Genomic DNA, 21,975 nt, shown 5'->3' with positions numbered 1-21,975 from the left:
AGTAAAAATAATATAGGGCATAGTCACTTTTGATGAAAAATGACCTCACATTTGTCTTTCTCAGTATCACTTAAGGCTATTTATTTAGTTGGAAAGATGTTTTTTTCTGCCATGGGGTAGATATTTTGCCACATGGGTATTTATGGTGTATAACTATTTAAATGTATGTACACATATGAACATTGGTATGTTGTCATTATAAAACTATTAAAAGTTATCACCATTTAAAAAAAAGAAAGAAGAAGAAATCAACCTCACGGCATTCCTGAAGTCAACCCCGGAAATCACACACACAAAGGAAACTGGTTTTATCACTGGGAACATCTCCAAACGGATCACCGGTTTCCAGTGAGATAACAGATTCAGTTCCTTTCCCATCCTGGGCACCAACACAAGGGGTGGTCCTTACCTTCAAAAGGCCCACCTGGTGAACATGCAGCCTTAGACCCTCCCTTTACCCCCCATGGGATTGCTGTCCTGTGGATACACAGCTTACAACGGTGCAGGGAATGAAAATGTTTCTATCGGATACAGCTGCTGCAAGTTAACCTTCCTCTCTGTTTTATATCCCTGCTATGCGGAGGCTATCAGCTAAATATGCAGACTTCTTTCTCTACATCCATTCTAAACTGACATATTAAACACCAGCTCTATATTAGAAGGCCCACAGTGATGGCCAGGCACCCATTTTCTTCCTATCTTTCCTATTAAATGACCCTGCCACCGTAGGTAAGGCCTATAAGCATATTATCACTTTCTTTAGAGAAAGTTTAAAAGCCAGGAACTGCAAAGATAATAAAAATGTGACAGTGGAGGAGGCTGGTCTTGTTTCTTTTTCTGTGAACATTCACCACCTATTTTAGGAGTCCACGTTTTAATACCAGCAAACATGGGAAGGAGGTATTAAAATCTTTGGTCAAATCAATCTCTCCTCTGCCAAAGGTAGTTGCAGTCACTATTTCCTCCCCTCCCCTCCCCTCCCCTCACGTCCTCTCCTCTCCTCTCCTTTCCTTTTTTTTTCTTTCTTCCTTTCCTTCCTTTCTTTCCTTTCTCTTTTTTCTTCCCTTTCTCTCTTTTTTCTTTCCTTTCTCTCGTTTTTTCTTCCCTTTCTGTCTTTTTTCTTCCCTTTCTCTCTTTTTTCTTCCCTTTCTCTTTTTTCTTCCCTTTCTCTCTTTTTTCTTTCCTTTCTCTCTTTTTTCTTCCCTTTCGCTCTTTTTTCTTTCTTTTCTCTTTTTTCATTCCATTCTCTCTTTATTCTTCCCTTTCTCTCTTTTTTCTTCCCTTTCTGTCTTTTTTCTTCCCTTTCTGTCTTTTTTCTTCCCTTTCTCTTTTTTCTTCCCTTTCTCTCTTTTTTTCTTCCCTTTCGCTCTTTTTTCTTTCTTTTCTCTTTTTTCATTCCATTCTCTCTTTTTTCTTCCCTTTCTCTCTCTTTTCTTCCCTTTCTCTCTTTTTTCTTCCCTTTCTCTTTTTTCTTCCCTTTCTCTCTTTTTTCTTTCCTTTCTCTCTTTTTTCTTCCCTTTCGCTCTTTTTTCTTTCTTTTCTCTTTTTTCATTCCATTCTCTTTTTTCTTCCCTTTCTCTCTTTTTTCTTCCCTTTCTGTCTTTTTTCTTCCCTTTCTCTCTTTTTTCTTCCCTTTCTCTTTTTTCTTCCCTTTCTCTCTTTTTTCTTTCCTTTCTCTCTTTTTTCTTCCCTTTCGCTCTTTTTTCTTTCTTTTCTCTTTTTTCATTCCATTCTCTCTTTTTTCTTCCCTTTCTCTCTCTTTTCTTCCCTTTCTGTCTTTTTTCTTCCCTTTCTCTCTTTTTTCTTCCCTTTCTCTTTTTTCTTCCCTTTCTGTCTTTTTTCTTCCCTTTCTCTCTTTTTTTCTTCCCTTTCGCTCTTTTTTCTTTCTTTTCTCTTTTTTCATTCCATTCTCTCTTTTTTCTTCCCTTTCTCTCTTTTTTCTTCCCTTTCTGTCTTTTTTCTTCCCTTTCTCTCTTTTTTCTTCCCTTTCTCTTTTTTCTTCCCTTTCTGTCTTTTTTCTTCCCTTTCTCTCTTTTTTTCTTCCCTTTTGCTCTTTTTTCTACACTTGATCTTAGCCAAAAGGCCGAGAAGCGATCGCTCTTTTTTCTTTCCTCTTTTTTCATTCCATTCTCTCTTTTTTCTTCCCTTTCTGTCTTTTTTCTTCCCTTTCTGTCTTTTTTCTTCCCTTTCTCTCTTTTTCTTCCCTTTCTCTTTTTCCTTTCCTTTAGCTCTTTTTTCTTTCCTTTCTCTCTTTTTTCTTCCCTTTCGCTCTTTTTTCTTTCTTTTCTCTTTTTTCATTCCATTCTCTTTTTTCTTCCCTTTCTCTCTCTTTTTCTTCCCTTTCTCTCTTTTTTCTTCCCTTTCTCTCTTTTTTCTTCCCTTTCTCTCTTTTTTCTTTCCTTTCTCTCTTCTCTTTCCTTTCTTCCCTTTCCTTTCTCCTTTCCCTTCCCTTCTTTTCTTTCTTTCTTTCTTTCTTTTTTTCTTTCCTTCCTTCCTTCCTTCCTTCCTTCCTTCCTTCCTTCCTTCCTTCCTTCCTTCCTTCCTTCCTTCCTTCCTTCCTTTCTCTCTCTCCTTCCTTCCTCCCTCCCTCCCTTTCTTTCTCCCTTAAGACAGAGTTTCAGTATGTCGCCCTCTGTAGAGTGCAGTGCCATCACAGCTCACAGCAACCTCCAACTCTTGGGCTTAAGTGATTTTCTTGCCTCAGCCTCCCAGGTAGCTGGGACTACAGATGCCCACAACGCCTGGCTATTTTTTGTTGTAGTTGTCATTGTTGTTTAGCAGGCCCTGGTTGGGTTTGAACCCACCAGCCTCGCTGTATGTGGCGGGCACCCTAACCACTAAGCTCCCGGCACCGAGCCCTTCTCATGCCTTTTCTTCCTTCCTGCCTCTGTCTCCCTCTCCTTCTCCTGCTCACTTTCTTCTTTCTTTCTTTCTTTCTTTTTTTTTTTTACAACTTTTAAGGGATTTTTTTTTCAATCATTCTTTTCTTGTTCCCTATATGGGAAAGGATTATGAGAAAGGAGAAAAATAAATCACCAGCACTTTCACATCAAGAGCACAAAGACAGTTAGAACAGAACAGGTCCACATTCACACCACATCAATCAATCATCAATCAGTCATCAATCAATAATTGATTAATCACCAATCAATCCATCAATCGGCACAGACTGTCCGGGGCATGGTGGGAAACTGGGATCCCATGTGACAAGGTCCTGATCCTAGCAAAGGAACAGAGAAGCTTCCTGCTGGACACAGGACCAGGTAGACTGAGGGTCTGCAGGTCAGCATTGCCCACTATTGCCAGCCCAGGGGGCTTTGGGCAGGTGGCTACAAACACAGCAGAAAGCAGATGGCACCTACCTTGTTGTTCCTCGTCACTCCTGGGGCTTCCACCACCTTCAGGAGAAAAGCAAAATCCATTGACAAATTGTCCCAGGAAGAGTTTTGGCAAAGGAAAAATCCACGGCAAAGTTCCCCTCCCTGTGAGCTGGGGGCTCCTTCACAGAATGACCACAGATTCCCAAGGGTCCTTTTATGATTGAGATGCCCTCGTCAGTTGGTGACTGGGGAATTCCCCCTCTGTGTTGGTCCCTGGATTTCACAGGGAAACCAGGCTCAGCTCCCAGCTCAGAGCTGCCTCCTCTGGCCCGGAGAGTCTGTCCCCTAAATCCCAGCCAGGAGCCCATCACAGACCCTGTCCATGCTGACAGAGGGGTCCTATACGTCCTGCGCACTCCACCCATCTCCTACAGGGCATGAAATGGCTCACTTTACCTTATTTCAGGGTCTCCCCAAGCTGAGGGAGGTGGTGTCAAAACCACCTCTGAATTATTTTTAAATTTCACTCTGAAAACTTGTGTCTACAGACATTCAGAAGCGGTTTTAAGCCTCTACTTGTCTAATGATACAAACATTTCTGCACACTCAGCTCTAGGGCCCAGGAAGCTACAAACTTGTCAGAGACCCACTGTTTCCTTAACACCAGAATCAGCATCTGTGCATCATGAGGCTATGTCTACACAGGTGTCACATATCACGCAGCTACAGAGCTGGGGCTGCCTGTTATACTAGAGGGGTACATGTTACACAGTTACAGAGCTGGGGGCTGCCTGTTACACCACAGGGGTGCATGTCACACAGCTACAGAGCTGGGGGCTGCCTGTTACACCACAGGAGTGCAGGTCACACAGCTACAGAGCTGGGCCTGCCTGTTACACTACAGGGGTGCATGTTACACAGCTACAGAGTTGGGGGCTGCCTGTTACACCACAGGGGTGCATGTCACACAGCTATAGAGCTGGGGCTGCCTGTTACACTACAGGGGTGCATGTCACACAGCTACAGAGCTGGGGGCTGCCTGTTACACCACAGGGGTGCATGTCACACAGCTACAGAGCTGGGGCTGCCTGTTACACCACAGGAGTGCAGGTCACACAGCTACAGAGCTGGGCCTGCCTGTTACACTACAGGGGTGCATGTTACACAGCTACAGAGCTGGGGCTGCCTGTTACACTACAGGAGTGCAGGTCATACAGCTACAGAGCTGGGGCTGCCTGTTACACTACAGAAGGGCAGGTCACACAGCTACAGAGCTGGGGGCTGCCTGTTACACCACAGGGGTGCATGTTACACAGCTACAGAGCTGGGGCTGCCTGTTACACTACAGGGGTACATGTTACACAGCTACAGAGCTGGGGCTGCCTGTTACACTACAGGGGTGCATGTTACACAGCTACAGAGCTGGGGCTGCCTGTTACACTACAGGAGTGCAGGTTACACAGCTACAGAGCTGGGGGCTGCCTGTTACACCACAGGGGTGCATGTCACACAGCTACAGAGCTGAGGCTGCCTGTTACACTACAGGGGTACATGTTACACAGCTACAGAGCTGGGGCTGCCTGTTACACTACAGGGATGCATGTTACACAGCTACAGAGCTGGGGCTGCCTGCTACACTACAGGAGTGCAGGTCACACACTGGGGGTGGCCTGTTACACTGCAAGAGTGCATGTTACACAGCTACAGAGCTGGGGGCAGCCTGTTACACTGCAGGGGTGCATGTACACAGCTACAGACCTGGGACTGTGCTACATGAGAGGGGTGCATGTTACACAGCTACAGAGCTAGGTGCTCTCTGTTATACTACAGGGGTACATGTTACAGAGCTGGGGGCTGCCTGTTACACCACAGGGGTGCATGTTACACAGCTACAGACCTGGGACTCCCTGTTACATGACAGGGGTGCATGTCACACAGCTACAGAACTGGGACTCCCTGTTACACTACGGGAGTATGTGTTACACAGCTACAGAGCTGGGGCTGCCTGTTACACCATGGGGGTGGGGGGAGAGTACATGTTACAAAGCTATAGAGAAATAGAATTAAATCATATATTAAACATATTTAAATATCACAAATAACTACTATGTATGATATATTGTCAATATTATGGGTATATTTTATATATATTTATTTCTTATATTTACACACTGCTTTGGACTTCAATCTGAAATTGCATAGAAAGGATAGAAAGTCCACTTTCCCATTGTCAATGCTGCCTACTGGGGCCATCTTGGAGGGTCACTTCATCTCAGCCTCAGGGCTTCCATACGTGCGTGCGCTGACTGACATCACACAACCTCAGAACAGACAGCAGCTGAGATTCTCAGGAGAACGCCGGTAGGGGAGGGGTGAGGAGACTGCCCTGAAGTCCAGCTCACTGGTCCCTAACGCAGCTCCCCTCCCTTGGCTCCTGAGGACCAGGACTCGATGGGGAAAGCTTTACTTTTCTCATCCCAGAGGTTATCAGTAAACCACACATCTCCCATGGAGATTTCCTAACATTTCACTGTAATTTCCCTGATCCTGCAATGATTCTGCAGAGCAGGTGGCCATGAAGAAAGGAAGGCAGAAAATAAGCAGAATAAGGAGAAGAAATGTACCTTCTCCACCTGGAAGTCCATCAGCAAGATCAGAATCTGAAAAGCCATCTGTGGGAGAAAAAAATGCAGAGTCTCCTGTCACATGGGAACTTACTGGGAGGGGCTTGGTGTCTTGAGCAAAAACAAACAAATAAAAAAGGAAACCTGGAATCCAAACTAGCATCAATTTATGGAAGGAATCTTTCAAAAGCACAATTAAAACTAATTGCCATTCTATTTCAAATCTCCTAAAATTAGTTTTATTTTTTAAAGATTTTTTTTTTTTTTTAAGACAGAGTCTCACTTTGTCACCCTCGGTAGAGTGCCGTGGTGTCACAGCTCACAGCAACCTCCAGCTCTTGGGTTAAAGCGATTCCCTTGCCTCAGCCTCCGGAGTAGCTGGGGCTACAGGCACCCGCCACAACACCCAGCTATTTTTTTGTTGCAGTTTGGCCAGGGTTCGAACCCGCCACCCTCGGTACATGGGGCCAGCGCCCTACTCACTGAGCCACAGGTGCCACCCACCTAAAATCAGTTTTTACCAGAAACGAAAACCTGAAAAAGATGACCCCCAAAAGCAATGGAGATTTCACAACAGGCTTTCTGATAAAAACAAATAGCATTCGTCCTAAATAAAATACCATCTGGGGCAGACTTATTGCACCAATAACCCTAATTTTTCAATCTCCTGGTTATAGGTGGACTGTTGTGGCCACCTGTCAAATCTGGGCTTAGTGGCCAGCAAACAAATATAAGGTATATATACCGAAGGGCCCAGTCATCCCAGTGAAGACCACCCCAGAAAAGGCAACCCCAGAAGACCCCCCAGTTGACCACAGACACGTGAAAAAACTCTTTTCATCTGAGCCAACCTAACCTCATTAGAAATAACAAGGGCGCCTGTAGCTCAGTGCTTAGGGCGCTGGCCACATGCACCAGGGCTAGTGGTTCGAACTCAGCCTGGGCCTGCTAAAAACAAAAAAATTAGCCAGGCATTGTGGTGGGTGCCTATTGTGGCAGGCCTCTATAGTCCCAGCTATCACGAAGGCTGAGGCAAGAGAATTGCTTGAGCCCAAAAGTTTGAGGTTTCTGTGAGCAATGACGCCAGAGCACTTGACCCAGGGGGACATAGTGAGACTCTGTCTTAAAAAAAATAAAGTATTAAGCCACGGGCTCTGTAGATGGGTTTGTACCGAAGCAGTACTGAACTCATTTTTATCAATTTTAATCCTTCAGTTTATGAAAACTTACTATGACTAAATAGAGGTTATTCCATAAGTGCAAGGATATATTTCATGTAAAGGCACCTTTGAATATAATTTGTCATTTGCACGAGTTAAAAGAAAATGACGGGCTCGGTGCCCACAGCTCAGTGGTTGGGGCACTGGCCACATACACCAAGGCTGGTGGGTTTGAGCCCAGCCTGGGCCTGCTAAACGATGACAACTACAACGAAAAAAATAGCTGGGCATCGTGGTGGGCACTTGTAGTCCCAGCTACTCAAGAGGCTGAGGCAAGAGAATAGCTTAAGCCCAAGAGTTTGAGGTTGCTGTGAGCTGTGACGCCACGGCACTCTACCAAGGGTGACAGTTTGAGACATGTCTTAGAAAAAAAAAAAAGAAAAGAAAAGAAAATGACCATCCACATTGATGGCCCCCTACTAAAACTTAATATTTATTCCTGTTCAGGAAAAGAAAAAAAAAATGAGAATAGTGAAATGCTTCTTGAGAGAGAGCTACCTTTTTTTTTAAATTTTAAAGGCAGTATGTTATGTAGAAGATAAAGTTTTGAGGCTTTTGCCCAAAAGTCAGGACTGGAAAATGTCTGTTTTCTTCATACTTGTTTGAAGCTGTCCTGGGTTTTCTAATAAAAATAAAAAATAAGTCAAATAAAATTCTAAAGACACCATAAACATGAAAAGGGAAAAACTTTAAAAACTCATTTGCAAATGATAGGAATGTTTCCTTTGAAAAGGTAAGTAATGAAACAAAGCGAAATTTAATAGAAATTTATCATCAAATGAGTAGTCAGGAAAATATGTACAAAAGTCCCAGTAGATTATAGAAACAAACAGAAAAACAGTGAACATGAAACAGTACTCAGATTCAGAGAAACAAATTTAAAAACAGGTGAAAATGCTTCAAACATATATTTAGGGAAGTAAAAAAAAAATATCACCAAGAGGAAAAAGACAAATAGATGAATCAAACTCAATTCTGCAAGCCTGTTAGCACTCCATAAATCAACGTACAGTTGTAAACAATTCAACTGAAAATAAAAAGAAGGCTTTATGTTTTTTTTCCCCAGGAGGGACGATGAGAAAATGATTCTGATGTTAAAAGGAAAATAAAACAAAACAACACACACAAAAAAACAAGAAAGCAGAAGCCTTATACACGCATAAAAGACACAATAAAACCCAGAAAACTTTAACGTCCTGCTCACCAAATAATACTTTAACAAATATTAAGGGGCAAAAATAGTATGGAAAAAACATTTTCATAATAGGTGGCTGGCGACAATTAACAAGTCAACGCAGGCTCATAAATCAGTAAGAAAATATAAAAATAAAGCACAAAGCTTTACTGATATACTATTTAAAAATTAAAAAAAATTTTTTTAAGATCTAATTTCTTTTTATTTTTATTTATTTATTTATTTATAGTTTTTGGCCGGGGCTGGGTTTGAACCTGCCACCTCCGTTATACGGGGCTGGCACCCTACTCCTTGAACACAGGTGCTGCCCTTTTAAAAATTTTAATTGTCAACGAATTAAATAAATATTTATTTAGTAAGTATTTAAATAATATTTAATAATATTTAATAAATTAAATAGTCAACCAATGTACTATTTTTTAAAAAAGTACTATGTTAAAAAAAATTCACGAGTGAAACTGCAAAGGATTGGTATCATTTATTTTACACAATCTGTGGCAAAAGCTTTCCAGGTGATAACCACTGCTGAGATCATGGGAAAGTTTGCACACACTGGCGCCTACGGGATAAACTTTAAAATAAGGGCCATTTAAAAACCATGTCAAAAGCAAGAAATAAGCACCATACACATTGACCTAAACAGTTTGCACCCCGGAAATTTCTTTGCAGAATCAAAAGCAAAGTGCATTAAGTTAACTTAAATTTACTTAGTAATTCATCATGATTCTAACAGGTCAGAAAGTGACATTTTCAAAATTTGGGATTAGCTAAATAAATTAAATGATAGGACCATATTTGAGTACATATTAGTAATAGTATATAACTGTCACTAAATGTCATATGATAAAAACAAATTATATAAACATGCTCATGAAATATTAATAAGCAAAAATAATATGATGACAAATTATAAACAAAGGGCTTGCATTTTTACTTGAAATTTATTTAAGTTGATGCATAAAATACTAGAGCAAAAAAAAATCAAAACGTCAACAAGATATGGATAATACTTGTATTTTTCTATGTTAAAAATTAACCATGTAAATAAACAAACAAAAAACCCTGATGAAAATCTCAAGTTTCAGTCCGCATTCAGTTCCAAAAACTGGCTCTCAGCGGATTACCCAGAGAATGCTGTGATGTATGAGCAAAGCTGACTTAAACAGTCCAAGGAGGGTGGCGCTTATAGCCCAGTGAGTAGGGCACTGGCCACAGACACTGAGGTTGGCGGGTTCAAACCCAGGCCCGGCCTGCTAACAACGACAACTGAAACCAAAAATAGCCGGGTGTTGCGGTGGGCACCTGTAGTCCCAGCTACTTGGGAGGCTGAGGCAAGAGAATCGCTTAAGCCCAAGAGTTTGAGGTTGCTGTGAGCTGTGACACCACAGCACTCTACTGAGTGTGACATCGTGAAACTCTGTTCCGAAAAAAAAAGTCCAGGGCAAAAAAGGTTTTAAAAACATCAGCTTCTGTACAGGGAATAGAACAGCAGCCATTCTCTCTACATCAAGTCTACATTAAAATCTCATATTGAATGTTGTAGAATTTCCATAAAATCTTAGAAGTAAAATCCATAAGTCCATACAAACAAAAAATATATATACATATATATTTTAGTGCTATATGTATATAAACATATATTTATATTTGAAAGCCTTGTTGTCACTTTCTTGACACAGGAATTATCTTTACAGGGAGGAAGCAGGTGGCTCCCGCCAATCCCCTGTCACCCGACACCAGGCACATCACAGTATTATGAACAGGGACACACAGGGACCCACAGATGAGAAGCTCTTACCAGAGGAATCCGGTTGGTTGGGGTTCGGTTTTGGCTTGGGTTTCGGCGGGTTAGCTGGGTCATCTATCAGTAAAAGACGAGGGTACAGTTAGGAGTGTTTTGTAGCCAAGAGCGTGAAACATCCCCATACAGGTAGATTTTTTTAAAATTTCAGATTAATACAAGCGCACCCATGATTAGGGTATGTTATTTTTATTTCTTAGGCCAAGTTCAAGTTGTCCTTGAGCCATTCACCCAGGGGGTGTGCTGTGGACCCCTAGATCGTGCCCGTTAGGTGGGGACCCACCCATCCCCTTCGTTCCTCCCCCTCCCCTTTTCCTCCTTCCCAGCCCCCCACCCTTGAATTTAATTGTGTTTTCTCTGGGGTGCGCATGTAGTTGTTTATCTATGGGTATCGTGTTACTGTAGAGGGTACTGGATACTTGCTTTTGCATTTTTGTGATATTTTGCTAAGAAGAATGTTCTTTAACTGCAGGTAGTTTATTAAACAATTAGAAATTGGAGACTGTTCTTGGTTATAGTGGGGACAGCCCAGTGCATAGCCTCCCACCAATTTAGTATCTTTTTTTTTTTTTTCTTGAGACTGAGTCTCACTCTTTTGTCCTTGGTAGAGTGCCGTGGCATCATCATAGCTCACAGCAACCTCAAACTGCTGGGCTCAAGCGATCCTCTTGCCTCAGCCTCCTGAGTAGCTGGGACAATTGGCACCTGCCACAACGCCCGTCCAGTTTTTCTATTTTTAGTAGAGACGGGGGTCTCCCTCTTGCTCACGCTGGTTTTGAACTCCTGAACTCAGGTGATCCTCCCACCTCGGACTTTGAGAGTGCTGGGATGACGAGACAGGTGTGAGCCACTATGCCCAGCCTGCCAATTTACTAACTTACCTTCATTTTCAATCAAAACTAAAGCAGGTGTTCAAACTACCTGCAGAATTTGCAGGGCCCAACGCAGAATGAAAATACAAGATCCGGTTTGAACTGTATTAAAAATTTCTAAATAATAGCACTAGGCTAGTAAACCCTCCTTATAACCATGGAGCCCCTCCCTGCCTACCGTGAAGCCAGTCCTGGCAGGGGGCTGTCATATTTGACTTAGGTCATTCCAAAGACTGCAAGAGTTTTTTTTTTTTTTTTTTTTTGCAGTTTTTAGACGGGGCTGGGTTTGAACCTGCCACCTCCGGCATATGGGGCTGGCGCCCTACTCCTTTGAGCCACAGGCGTCGTCGCCCATGCAAGACTTTTAAAAGGAAAGCAAGCCGTACTTGAAAAAAAAAAAAAAAAATCCCATCAACGACAATGAGAAAAACAAAGACAAACCACACATTTGTCTATTCTTTATGTTTGCTCAGTAAAAAGTGGTCCCATGTATTCAAAAGAGACAGAGCTCTTTGAAAAGACCATTATACTCACGGCTTCCTCCATCACCAAGAGCGTCTTCTAAGTTTAAATCGTCCCCTATAGGAGGGAAAGACATGGTTACTACCAAAGCTCTGAGTGGGACCAGGAAGGACCCTGCAAACACACGGAGGAAATACCACATTCCCATGCTGCTAAATTATTTTCCGAATATCAGCCTGACCAGGACCTCATTAGAAAAACTGAATATACAACCGTTCTCCTATCACTGTTCTCTACGGGGGAAAGAGTCAAAGATAGATAAATAGATAGATAGAGAGAGAGAGAGAGAGATACCTCTCCTGTTGAATTCCACTATCATCTCCTACCAAGAAGTCCCCCATAACTTCTCCAGAATTGACCCTAAGAAGCAGGGAGAGATAACGGAGCTAAAACCCTCGAGTGGAAACCCAATAATTGAACCCAATCTGTTAATTATTCCTTTTAAAAACTCAGGCAGTGCCTAGATAAGAATTGGAAGCTGTCACCCGGGTCATGGCTTTTTATCTGAGTATCTACCCACCAGCAGATTTCATCCTTGGACAACTCTGTTATTTCTTTTCTCATGTTGCTCACTTGTGTTTGAAAACACGGCCGCACACGGCTTGCATGTCAGCAGGCTAAGACGGGAGTTTGCTCACAGGTTGGGGAGCTGAGCCCCGACTGTCTTCTCTCCCAGGAGGTGAGCGTGGAAGAGACATGAACCCAGATATTTCGAGTCCAAGTTACTCAGAGACATTGTCAAAATGACCCAGGAACATGGGCAACTTTTCTATTACAAGAATCGCTTCATGAGACCATCGACATTCTGACACAATTCAGATATTAATCAGACAATATGCACAAGTCTCCAGTGACTCATCTTTGCTTCCCAGTTCCCTAACCCTCAAGCTGCCTTCGGGGCACGAAAGATTTTTTTCTTTCACTTTGCACAGAAGGAACGTTTGCATCTTACCGGGGCTGGGCCTTTTGGGGGTCGGAGTGGATTTCTTGTTTTCATCACCTAAAGAAGAAAGACATTCCATAAGTAAGGCTTATAGCTGGGGGAAAAAAAAACACTGATGGTTTTTTGCTGATGGGGATGTCACCAGAGCAGACAGTGGCTGAGGTTTGCAGGATAGCTCTTGAGCCTGCAAGGGCCACAGTGTTCAATGAAGCCAAGAACCCCTTCCCCATCTCTTGACGCTGAAGAGGTCTACAAGTTAAAGGTACAGCAGGGAACCAGAATGGGACATTTGGCAGAAACACCTGACCTGCAGAACCCGAAATCCATTAATATAGACGAACAAGGCATTTGAAATGCACTTCATGTCTCTTACGGAAAACACATTCCGAGCTCCAAGCAGCCCCCTCTGTGGATGAAAGGCAACCAGGCTGGGCTGTAAGACCAAAAACACCTCCCACTATAGGAATCACCTGTTCCCTCTGGCCAAGAAGGGGCAGATGGTTAGAAAAAAGATTATCCCCTTTAGCAAGCCAAAAAAAAAACATTAAGGAAGGTGTCCTGGGTTGAAGAGGGTCCCTCCAAAACCCACATCTACCTGGAACCTCAGTATGCTATGTTATTAGAAATAAAATCTTTCAAGATGTAGTAGTTAAGGGTCTCAACATGAGACCATCCTGGATTAGGGAGGGCCCTAAGGCCAAGGACAGGTGTCCTCCTAAGAGACAGCAGAGGAGACACAGACACAAAGGAGAAGCCACGTGGAGACGGAGGCAGAGACTGGAGTGATGTGGCCACAAGCCCAGGGATGCCTGGAGCCCCCAGGAGCTGGAAGAGGCTGAAAGGAGCCTCTCCTGGGGCCTGTTGGGGGAGCAACCCTGAGACACCTGCACCTCGGACTCCTGGGCTCCAGAGCTGGGGGAGAATAAACCTCTGTTGTTTAAGTTCCCCATTAATGGTATTTTATTACATAGCCCCAAGGGAAGGCAAGCTCTAAACCAAAATAAGAAAGAATTTCATTAGGGCTTTGGATGAAGGGAGAGAGATAGGTGGAATGCCACACAGGGAAGGCACGGGCATTGCTGATTCAGAGAGAGAGGGAAGGTGTGGGGACACCCAGCCCTCACTCCCAGGACCCTGGGCATATTCACCCTCTTGGCAGCTTCCTCAAGTACCTTGCAGGAGTGTGAATTATTCAATGGGGGAGGGTTTATTTACCCTAAGGAAGGCATCTTTGCTTTCCTTGCTTTAAATCAGCATGGTTATCATCATTAACTCCTCCTAAATACACAGGCATACCAGCCACGGTTGCACTTCACTTTACTGTATTTGTTGTTGTTGTTGTTTTAATAAATGGAAGGTTTGGGGCAATCTGGTATCCAGCAAATCTGCAGGCCTCTTCCTTCCAACAGCGTGAACTCACTCCGTGTCTCTGTGTGAGCACTTTTTAGCAGTAAGGAAACTTTTGATGAACGCACGTATGAGACGTTTTTAGATGCAATGCTACTGCATACTTAATAAAACATGACTTTTCTACGTACTAGGAAACCCCTCCATTGATGTGACCCACTTTTCTGCAGTAGTCACCTAATGGCAAAGCTCTGGAACCAAACCCAAACATCTGAGGTATGTCTGTATTTATTACATTTAGATAAAATTCTTACGGTATTTTTTTTTTAAATGATGTTATTGCTTACCACCAAGAGCGTCAGCAAGGTTCAAATCATCACCTAAGAGAGAGAGAGAAAAAAAATCAGATTAGAAATCAGGAAAGATGAAGGTAAATTTGAAATTTATTAAGATGGAAAAATGGCAGGATATTTTTCTGACTCTGTAATGTATGTGGTTCTTAAAAGAGAAGATTTTAAAATTTGTAATGCTGAGCTGCGATTTACCTTTTTATTCTAAAAAAAAAGTCCATGTTCACGCCTGACAGTAAGAATTAAGCCTACGATTTAAATAATTTAGTAGAAATTAAAACAGTGGGAAAACACAATGATTTTGTGTGCACACTATTCTTAAAATGCAGATGCTTTGAAAGTTGGAAGAATAAGAATTTCTGATATATATATGTCTGCAGGGGTGGGGCACTTAGCAACTTTTCCATAATTACAAACCAAAATACACCTCTCATAGAAACCCTAGACCACCCAGAAAAATTCATAGTTTAAAAGAAAAAAAAATATATATCTTGGCTTGGCACCTGTAGCTCAAGCGGCTAAGGCGCCAGCCACATACACCAGAGTTGAAGGTTTTGAATCCAGCCCGGGCCTGCCAAACAACAATGAGAACTACAACCAAAAAATAGCCGGGCGTTGTGGCAGGTGCCTGTAGTCCCAGCTACTTGGGAGGCTGAGGCAAGAGAATCGCTTAAGCCCAGGAGTTGGAGGTTGCTGTGAGCTGTGACACCACGCACTCTACCCACGGCAACAGCTTGAGGCTCTGTCTCCAAAATCAATCAATCAATCTCATGGGATCCCAGGGAATGAGTAAAGAGTTGCTATTGATTGTTGATCTAGTATCCTGTCTCTGCATTTTGAAATTAAAACAATCTCACTGCTACTTCAAGGTGGCTGTCTGTAATAGATAAAAAGAAAGCAAAACGAAGGGAATTTGGGAAAACTCGGCTTGGACTGTTTGCTCAGCTGCAGGAGGGTTAGGCAGAGTCACCAAGATAATCACTCAGATTAGGCATCTCCGTTCCTAGGAACCAAACACTGTCCTACGGGTCTCAGGAAGTGCTGGGTGTGTCGTTAAGGGCCCACAAATCCCCCACCGTAGCCCCGTGGACCTGGGAATGTGTCCAATTCTAGGGGGTGTCTCACGGACAGGGCTCCGCTTCTGTGTGGGTGCCTGCAAACTGCGTCTGTACACAGGGACACCTGTGCAGATATGCGTGTAGGTGCGTGTGCTGGGAAACGTGTGTGCCTGTGTGTATGAATGTGGATTTGTGGGTCTTCGGATGCACGTGGGCAGAGATGCTTCGTGTACAGACAGGTCTATTTTTGTGTGTGCATACGTGGGGGTGCAGGGGTGTGTGTGCCTGTGTGCCTGCTCACAGGTGGGCGTCTCTGCATGCATGCATGTTAAGAATAAGTACGTCGATAGTATCAAAAACTGTCCTGTGGACCCGCCCGGGCAACCCAGTGCAAGCTCTTAAGATCCACTCTCTTCCGAGCTGTGTTCCAGCGTCTGAGGCGTTGCTGTGAAGTGCAGTTGACCAGGGGCACAAGGCATCTCTTGTCTGAGCACCTTTTCACATCCTCGGACCGACACCTGCTCATCTCCGCACACGTGGTAACCACACTCTGCTCTCTGCGTCTACCGCTGCGGCTTTTGCAGATTCCACATAGAAGTGAGGTCAGCTGGTCTTTCTCTTTCAGTCTCCTGCCTTATTTCACTCAAGCATACGATTCCTCGGTCTTTCTGCCTCTTCAAGTACATGATTGCTCCGTTCGTCTACCTTGGAGCAGGTGGCGGCCGCAGAGTTTTTCGTTGAATGCATATACTGGGAACAAAACTAAACTCTCCAGCTCTCCTGCAGCGCTGACTAGAGACGTCCTCTGTGACTCACTAACAGGCCTAAGGCTCTGCAAGACACACCTGCAGGTCCCCAATATACACAGCAAACCACATGGGTCTGGGCAGGGTCCTCTGGCTTCTCTCTGATTATCTGATTCGCAGACCCTTATCTGAACTCAGCATTCCTTTTCTCTGACTCCTGGTCTGCAGCGGTTCTCAGTCTGTGGGTTGCGACCCCCAGGAACTGTATTAAAGGGCCGCGGCATTAGGAAGGTTGAGAACCACTGTGTGAGACCGAGCCTCACTGTTTCAGACGGTTGTCAGCTAAAAAGAATCTCTAAACCCACCGAGAACCTGCAAGCCCCCCCGCTATGGCATGTCCCTCGTTCTGGACCCAAAGCAATGTGAGCCTTGTACACACTGATTGATGACCTCCCTGTCATCCCTGTCTCTCTAAAAGGGACAAAACCAAACTGTCACCACACCACTGGGACTCCAGCTGCTCAAAGATACCTAGATGTGCTTCCAGGTCAGGGCTCTCAAATTGGGCTCAGAACCATCTCCTCTCCCCTCCCCTCCCCTCCCTTCCGCTTTCCTCCCCTCCTCTCTCGCTTTCTTTCTTCTTCCTTTCCTTCCTTTCTTTTCCTTCCTTCCTTTCTTTTTCTTTCTTTCCTTTATTTCTTTTTCTCTCTTTCCTTCCTTCCTTTCCTTCCTTCCTTTCTCTCTCTTTCTCTCTTTCCTTCTTTCCTCCTTTCTCTCTCTCTTTCCTTCCTTCCTTTCTCTCTTTCTTTCTCTTTCCTTCTTTCCTTCCTTTCTTCCCTCCTTCATTCCTTCTCAGAATAATCTTTTTCTTCCTTTCTTTCCTTCCTTCCATTTTCTTTTTTTATTTTGTAAGAGTCTTGCTTGTTACCCCAGCCTAGACTGTCTTAACTCACAGCAACCTCGGACTCTTGGGCTCAAGTGATTCTCTTGCCTCAGCCTCCCAAGGAGCTGGGACTACAGGTGCCTGCCACACACAGGCTAGTTTTTCTAATTTTTTTTTTTTTTTTTTTTTTTGTAGAGACAGTGTCTGACTTTGTCACTCAGTAGAGTGCCGTGGCCTCACACAGCTCACAGCAACCTCCGACTCCTGGGCTCAGGCGATTCTCTTGCCTCAGCCTCCTGAGTAGCTGGGATGACAGGCGCCCACCACAACGCCCGGCTATTTTTTTGTTGCAGTTCGGCTGACGTCGGGTTTGAACCTGCCACCCTCAGTATATGGGGCTGGCCTCCTACCCACTGAGCCACAGGTGCCACCTGTTTTTCTATTTTTTAGTAGAGATGGGTCTTGTTCCTGCTCAGGCTGGTCTCCAACTTCTGACCTCAAGCAATTCACCCACTTGGGCCTCCTAGAGTGCTGGGATTACAGGCTGGAGACGCTACGCCCAGCCCAGAAAATACCTTTTTAAATTATTTTACAGACTATGGCTTCTTTTCTGCTAGTAAGATCATGTTTTTTTTTTGTTTGTTTGTTTTTTGTTTTTTTGCAGTTTTTGGCCGGGGCTGGGTTTGTACCCACTACGTCCGGCATATGGGGCTGGTGCCCGATTCCTTTGAGCCCCAGGCACCGCCGAAGATCATGTTTTTCTCCTGTTACCCATGCATGGACAGTTAGGTTGATCCCACATCTCGGCTACTCTGAACAGTGTGGCCATGAACATGGGTAGTACAAGTCTCCTTTGTATAGGTACTTTTTATCCTTTGATAAGCCCGCCCCTGTTCCAACCCTCTCAGTCCTTTTTTAAAAAAGTTTTTGTTTGTTTTTCTTGCAGTTTGGCTGGGGCTGGGTTTGAACCCGCCACCCTCGGTATATGGGGCCTGCGCCCCACTCACTGAGCCACAGGCACCGCCCCCCTCTCAGGACTCTTCACTGGAAATGGCAGAGCTCTGAGTCTTCTCAACGCTTCCCCTTCATTAGCCGTAGAAATGACATTTTCTTTTCTTTTTTTTTTTTATTAAATCATGACTGTCATTTATGGGGCACAATGTGCTGATTTGGCATACAGTATGGAATGCTTACATTAATCTGATTAACATAACCTTTGCATCGCTTACTTTTTTTGTTGTGGTAAGACATTTATGCTCTAGTCTTAATACTTTTGAAATGTACCCTTGCGGGTGGCGCCTGTGGCTCAGTGAGCAGGGCGCCGGTCCCATATGCCGGAGGTGGCGGGTTCAAACCTAGCCCCGGCCAAAACCAAAAAAAAAAAAAAAAAAAAGAAATGTACCCTTGCATTATGCACATTAGGTGAAGTCCCACCAAACACCCTCCCCCACTCCGTTGTCCTCCCGTCTTCTTTCTGGACTACAGTATTTTACCCATGGATGGATTAACAAACTGTGGTATAGCTATACCAGGGAATACTACGCAGCCATTAAAAAGGATGGAGCCTTTACATCTTTTATGTTTACCTGGATGGAACTGAAACATATTCTTTTAAGTCAAGTATTTCAAGAATGGGGGGGGAAGTGTCCAATGTACTCACTACGATTATGAAACCAGTATAGAATCACCTACACATTCATAGGAGTGATAAAACATAGAGATCACTTTAGAGAGCCTTCAGGATATTTCTGGCAACTCAGAGCACGTTCCCCTATGGAAAGAAAAATTCCCAAACCCCATACTGTACTCTTTAGGAAGAAGAAAAAAAAAGGGCTTAGGAACAAGCATAGGGGCCCTTCAGAATGCGAAATGAAAACCCCAGCGGAAACCAAGCAGCCCACACCTATGAAAGTAAAACAGTGTTTTCACACTTCACTCTGCTAATCCCTGTCATCTCACCCCAACGTAGACACACCATCACCCCAGAAACAAAACAACACAGAGCAAAACAGAACGGTTCCTCTAAAGTGACTCCTCTCTCGCTAGCTTCAGGACATACTCTGAAAAACAGCAAAGGGGCATGAGAAGCATTTTTTCCAAAGGTTTCCGAGACCAGGGTCCTTCCCAGACGCCCAGCTCTCAGCCTGACTCACGGCATGCAGCTCACGACGAGGACAGGGGCTTCCCCGGGGAAGGGCATCTCAGCTGCAGATGGCACAGAACATGGGAACATCCTGGAGGGACTCAGACGCCTCCGCCACTGGGGAGCCGTCAAACACGGCATGCAGGCTTTCAAGAGAACACCTCCCCGTTCACGTGTGCGTATGTATGAGGAGAGTGAGTGTCTGTTTCCCCTGTGCATATGTTCATGTGTGAACATACGTGTCTGCATTGCATGAACGTACACTTGCAGTGTGCCTGTGTGTGCACGTGGATTGAACCAACATGTATATGTGTGCCTGTGCGGCTGACCAGTAACACTGTGTCCAGGGCCCACCACCTCCACCAGCCCAGCCTGTCCATCGTCCTCCCTCTCCACCCCCTCCAGCACCACCACCTTCTTTTGCACCTGATGTCCCCCGACCTAGAACCAAGTCTCCCTGAGAAGGTACCTCCTTTCTGTCCCCACCTGCCCTCCTGAGGCCACACAGACTTTGAGAAGGCCACAGCTCACCCATCCTCTAACTCTCACAAGGACTCAGGGGAGGGCACAGAAGCTCCCGCCGCTATGTGATCATCCCCCATCTGCTCCCAGCCCTAACCCCTGGAGAATCCCCCCTGGGCCTGCAGGGAAAGCTCTTCTTTCCTCTGGGCTGGCCTCACTCCAGGGTCACCTCAGGGAGAGGAAACCACATGACAGACACATTGCCACACTCAGCTTCAGCTGCAGACATCTGCCCTGGGGCCCTCGACCTCAGGTCCCCTCTCCCAAGGCCCTCTCTGTCTCCAAAACTCCCATTCCTGGATACAACACCCAAGTCTCGCCACTTGCTCGTCAGGTGACGACAAAATCCAGGTGACTCATTACGCACTAGGGTTGCTCCTGGAGCAGCACCTGTACCACACAGGGAGGAAGGGGAGGTGGCCGGGTCTCAGTTTCACGCAGAGGTGGATGCCCTAAATCCCCTTGCAATCAGTCACTGAATCCCTGCGGTGGGGGGTCTGGACCACACACACCTCTGATGACAACCTCACTGTGTGTGCATCAGAGTCAAAATGCATCACAGTAGGGGCCAAAAGTCTCCCCCACCCCCAACAACCAAACCCAACCAATGACCATGGCTCTCTAAACGAATCTGCTCCATCTCCAGCTCAAGCCCATAATCTATGCCCAGGTGAGAACTATTTCCAATTCATCCTGCTCTCTGATGTGACAGTTGTAGGCAGGGAGCTCCCAGCAGACACCAGCCACCGCCCGCCCCCTGAATCCTGGGATTGCCAGGGTAGGGGCTGAAAATTGTCAAGAAAACACCACAGAACCCTACACTGCCACCCACAGGAAGGATGAGCCTGGTGGGGGACCCGAGTGCCCGTGTTGAGCACTGAGGCATCTAACTTTTTGCAAACTTGCACAGCCACCACACCCCTGGCAAACGCCCCACTGCCTCTGCAGTTTCCAACCGGCTCACTCAAGCTCCAGATGTTTGGGGCACAGGATGGTGAGTCATTTACACAAGGACAACGGACCTAGGGCATGAGTCACTGGGAAGGGAGGCTTTCTTCTGACTTAAACAGCATTTTTTTTTCACACCAGCCAGGGAGCTTGCAAAGCTGGGGGAGTGTGAGCTCCCCAGAAATGCAAACCTTAGGCCTGGGCCTGCTAAACAACGACAACTACAACAAAAAAAAATAGCCAGGCGTTGTGGCGGCGGGAGCCTGTAGTCCCAGCTGCTTGGGAGGCTGAGGCAAGAGAATCTCTTGGGCCCAGGAGTTTGAGGTTGCTCTGAGCTGTGATGCCACAGCACTCTAGCCAGGGCGGCATAGTGAGACTCTGTCTCAAAAAAAATTTTTTTTTTTAAATAAAAAAATAAAATAAAGAAAGAAAATAAAAAATAAAGAAAAACATTAAAAAAAAAATCTCGATGCACACATCACAAAGGCAGTGAAGTGTCACACACACACATAGCCAAGAGCCAGAATCGGGGTTGTCTTAACCTGCGGCGTGACAGTATGTGGGTGTCTCCCAGAGAAATCAAAACTGGGCAGGGAAAACGGCTCAGATTTTCAGAATTTTGCAATAAGAAAAACAGCATATAATTACACAGCAATAACAATAGCCCAGGGATGTCATTTACTGAGTGCTTTCTATGTGGTTGGAGGCTTCTAGATAATAAAATTCATCTTCATGGCCCCTTATGAGTGGGAGAAACAGGGGCCCCAAGGTCCGTGCTGGTAAACGGCCAAGCGGGACACTCAGCTGCAGACGCAGGTCTGGTCATACACAGTCACCTCTTCATCTGCTCATCCTCCACCACCTCCACACACCCAGCCTGTCTGTCCTCCTTCCTCCCCACCCCCTCCAGAGCCAGGTGGTGAATGAAGGGTTTTCCGAGCCCTTCTTCAAATCCCACGAAAAACGCAAAGTTTCGAGACATTGCAGAAAAGGTCCAGGATGTTCTCATGTTCTCAAAGCTGACTGTGTCCTTGGTTGCAAGGAAGGGATTTTTTTTTTTTTTTTTGAGACAGAGTCTCACTATGTTGGCCTTGGTAGAGTGCTGTGGCGTCACAGCTCATAGCAACCTCCAACTCTTGGGCTTAAGGGATTCTCTTGCCTCAGTCTCCCAAGTAGCTAGGACTACAGGCGCCCACCATAATGCCTGGCTATTTTGTTGTTGTTGTTGCAGTTGTCATTGTTGTTTTAGCTGGCCCAGGCCAGATCTGAACCCCCCAGTGTGGGTGTATGCGGCTGGCGTCCTACCCACTGAGCTTCAGGCACTGCCGAAGGAAGGGATTTTTGCAGGTGAGGGGAGCCAGGTGCATGAACTTCCCCTGAAACTTTTCTTCGTTTGTAGGGGGTCTGGGTGGGGTACCCAACAGAGAGGATAAAAACAGCCCACAACCATGGGACTGGATGTGGGCCAGATGTTATTGTTT

At 45.1% G+C, this 21,975-nt stretch overlaps 1 protein-coding gene across 2 annotated transcripts in view; it reads right to left on the bottom strand.

The window, feature by feature from the left end:
* The window catches only part of CD99 (CD99 molecule (Xg blood group)), a 53,479-nt gene that overhangs the window by 15,707 nt on the left and 15,797 nt on the right, over window positions 1–21,975 (bottom strand). For both annotated transcript variants that reach the window (XM_053579596.1, XM_053579595.1), the window contains exons 2-7: window positions 14,192–14,224; window positions 12,507–12,554; window positions 11,567–11,611; window positions 10,158–10,220; window positions 5,945–5,992; window positions 3,363–3,398 (exon numbers count right to left, since the gene is read on the bottom strand). In XM_053579596.1, the coding sequence (XP_053435571.1) occupies window positions 3,363–3,398; window positions 5,945–5,992; window positions 10,158–10,220; window positions 11,567–11,611; window positions 12,507–12,554; window positions 14,192–14,224 (273 nt within the window). The remainder of the gene's footprint in view (window positions 1–3,362; window positions 3,399–5,944; window positions 5,993–10,157; window positions 10,221–11,566; window positions 11,612–12,506; window positions 12,555–14,191; window positions 14,225–21,975) is intronic.

This window comes from Nycticebus coucang, chromosome X (genome assembly GCF_027406575.1).
Source record: "Nycticebus coucang isolate mNycCou1 chromosome X, mNycCou1.pri, whole genome shotgun sequence".
In the NCBI taxonomy this organism is placed as follows: Eukaryota; Metazoa; Chordata; class Mammalia; order Primates; family Lorisidae; genus Nycticebus; species Nycticebus coucang.
This window is presented reverse-complemented; position numbering and strand designations above follow the sequence as displayed.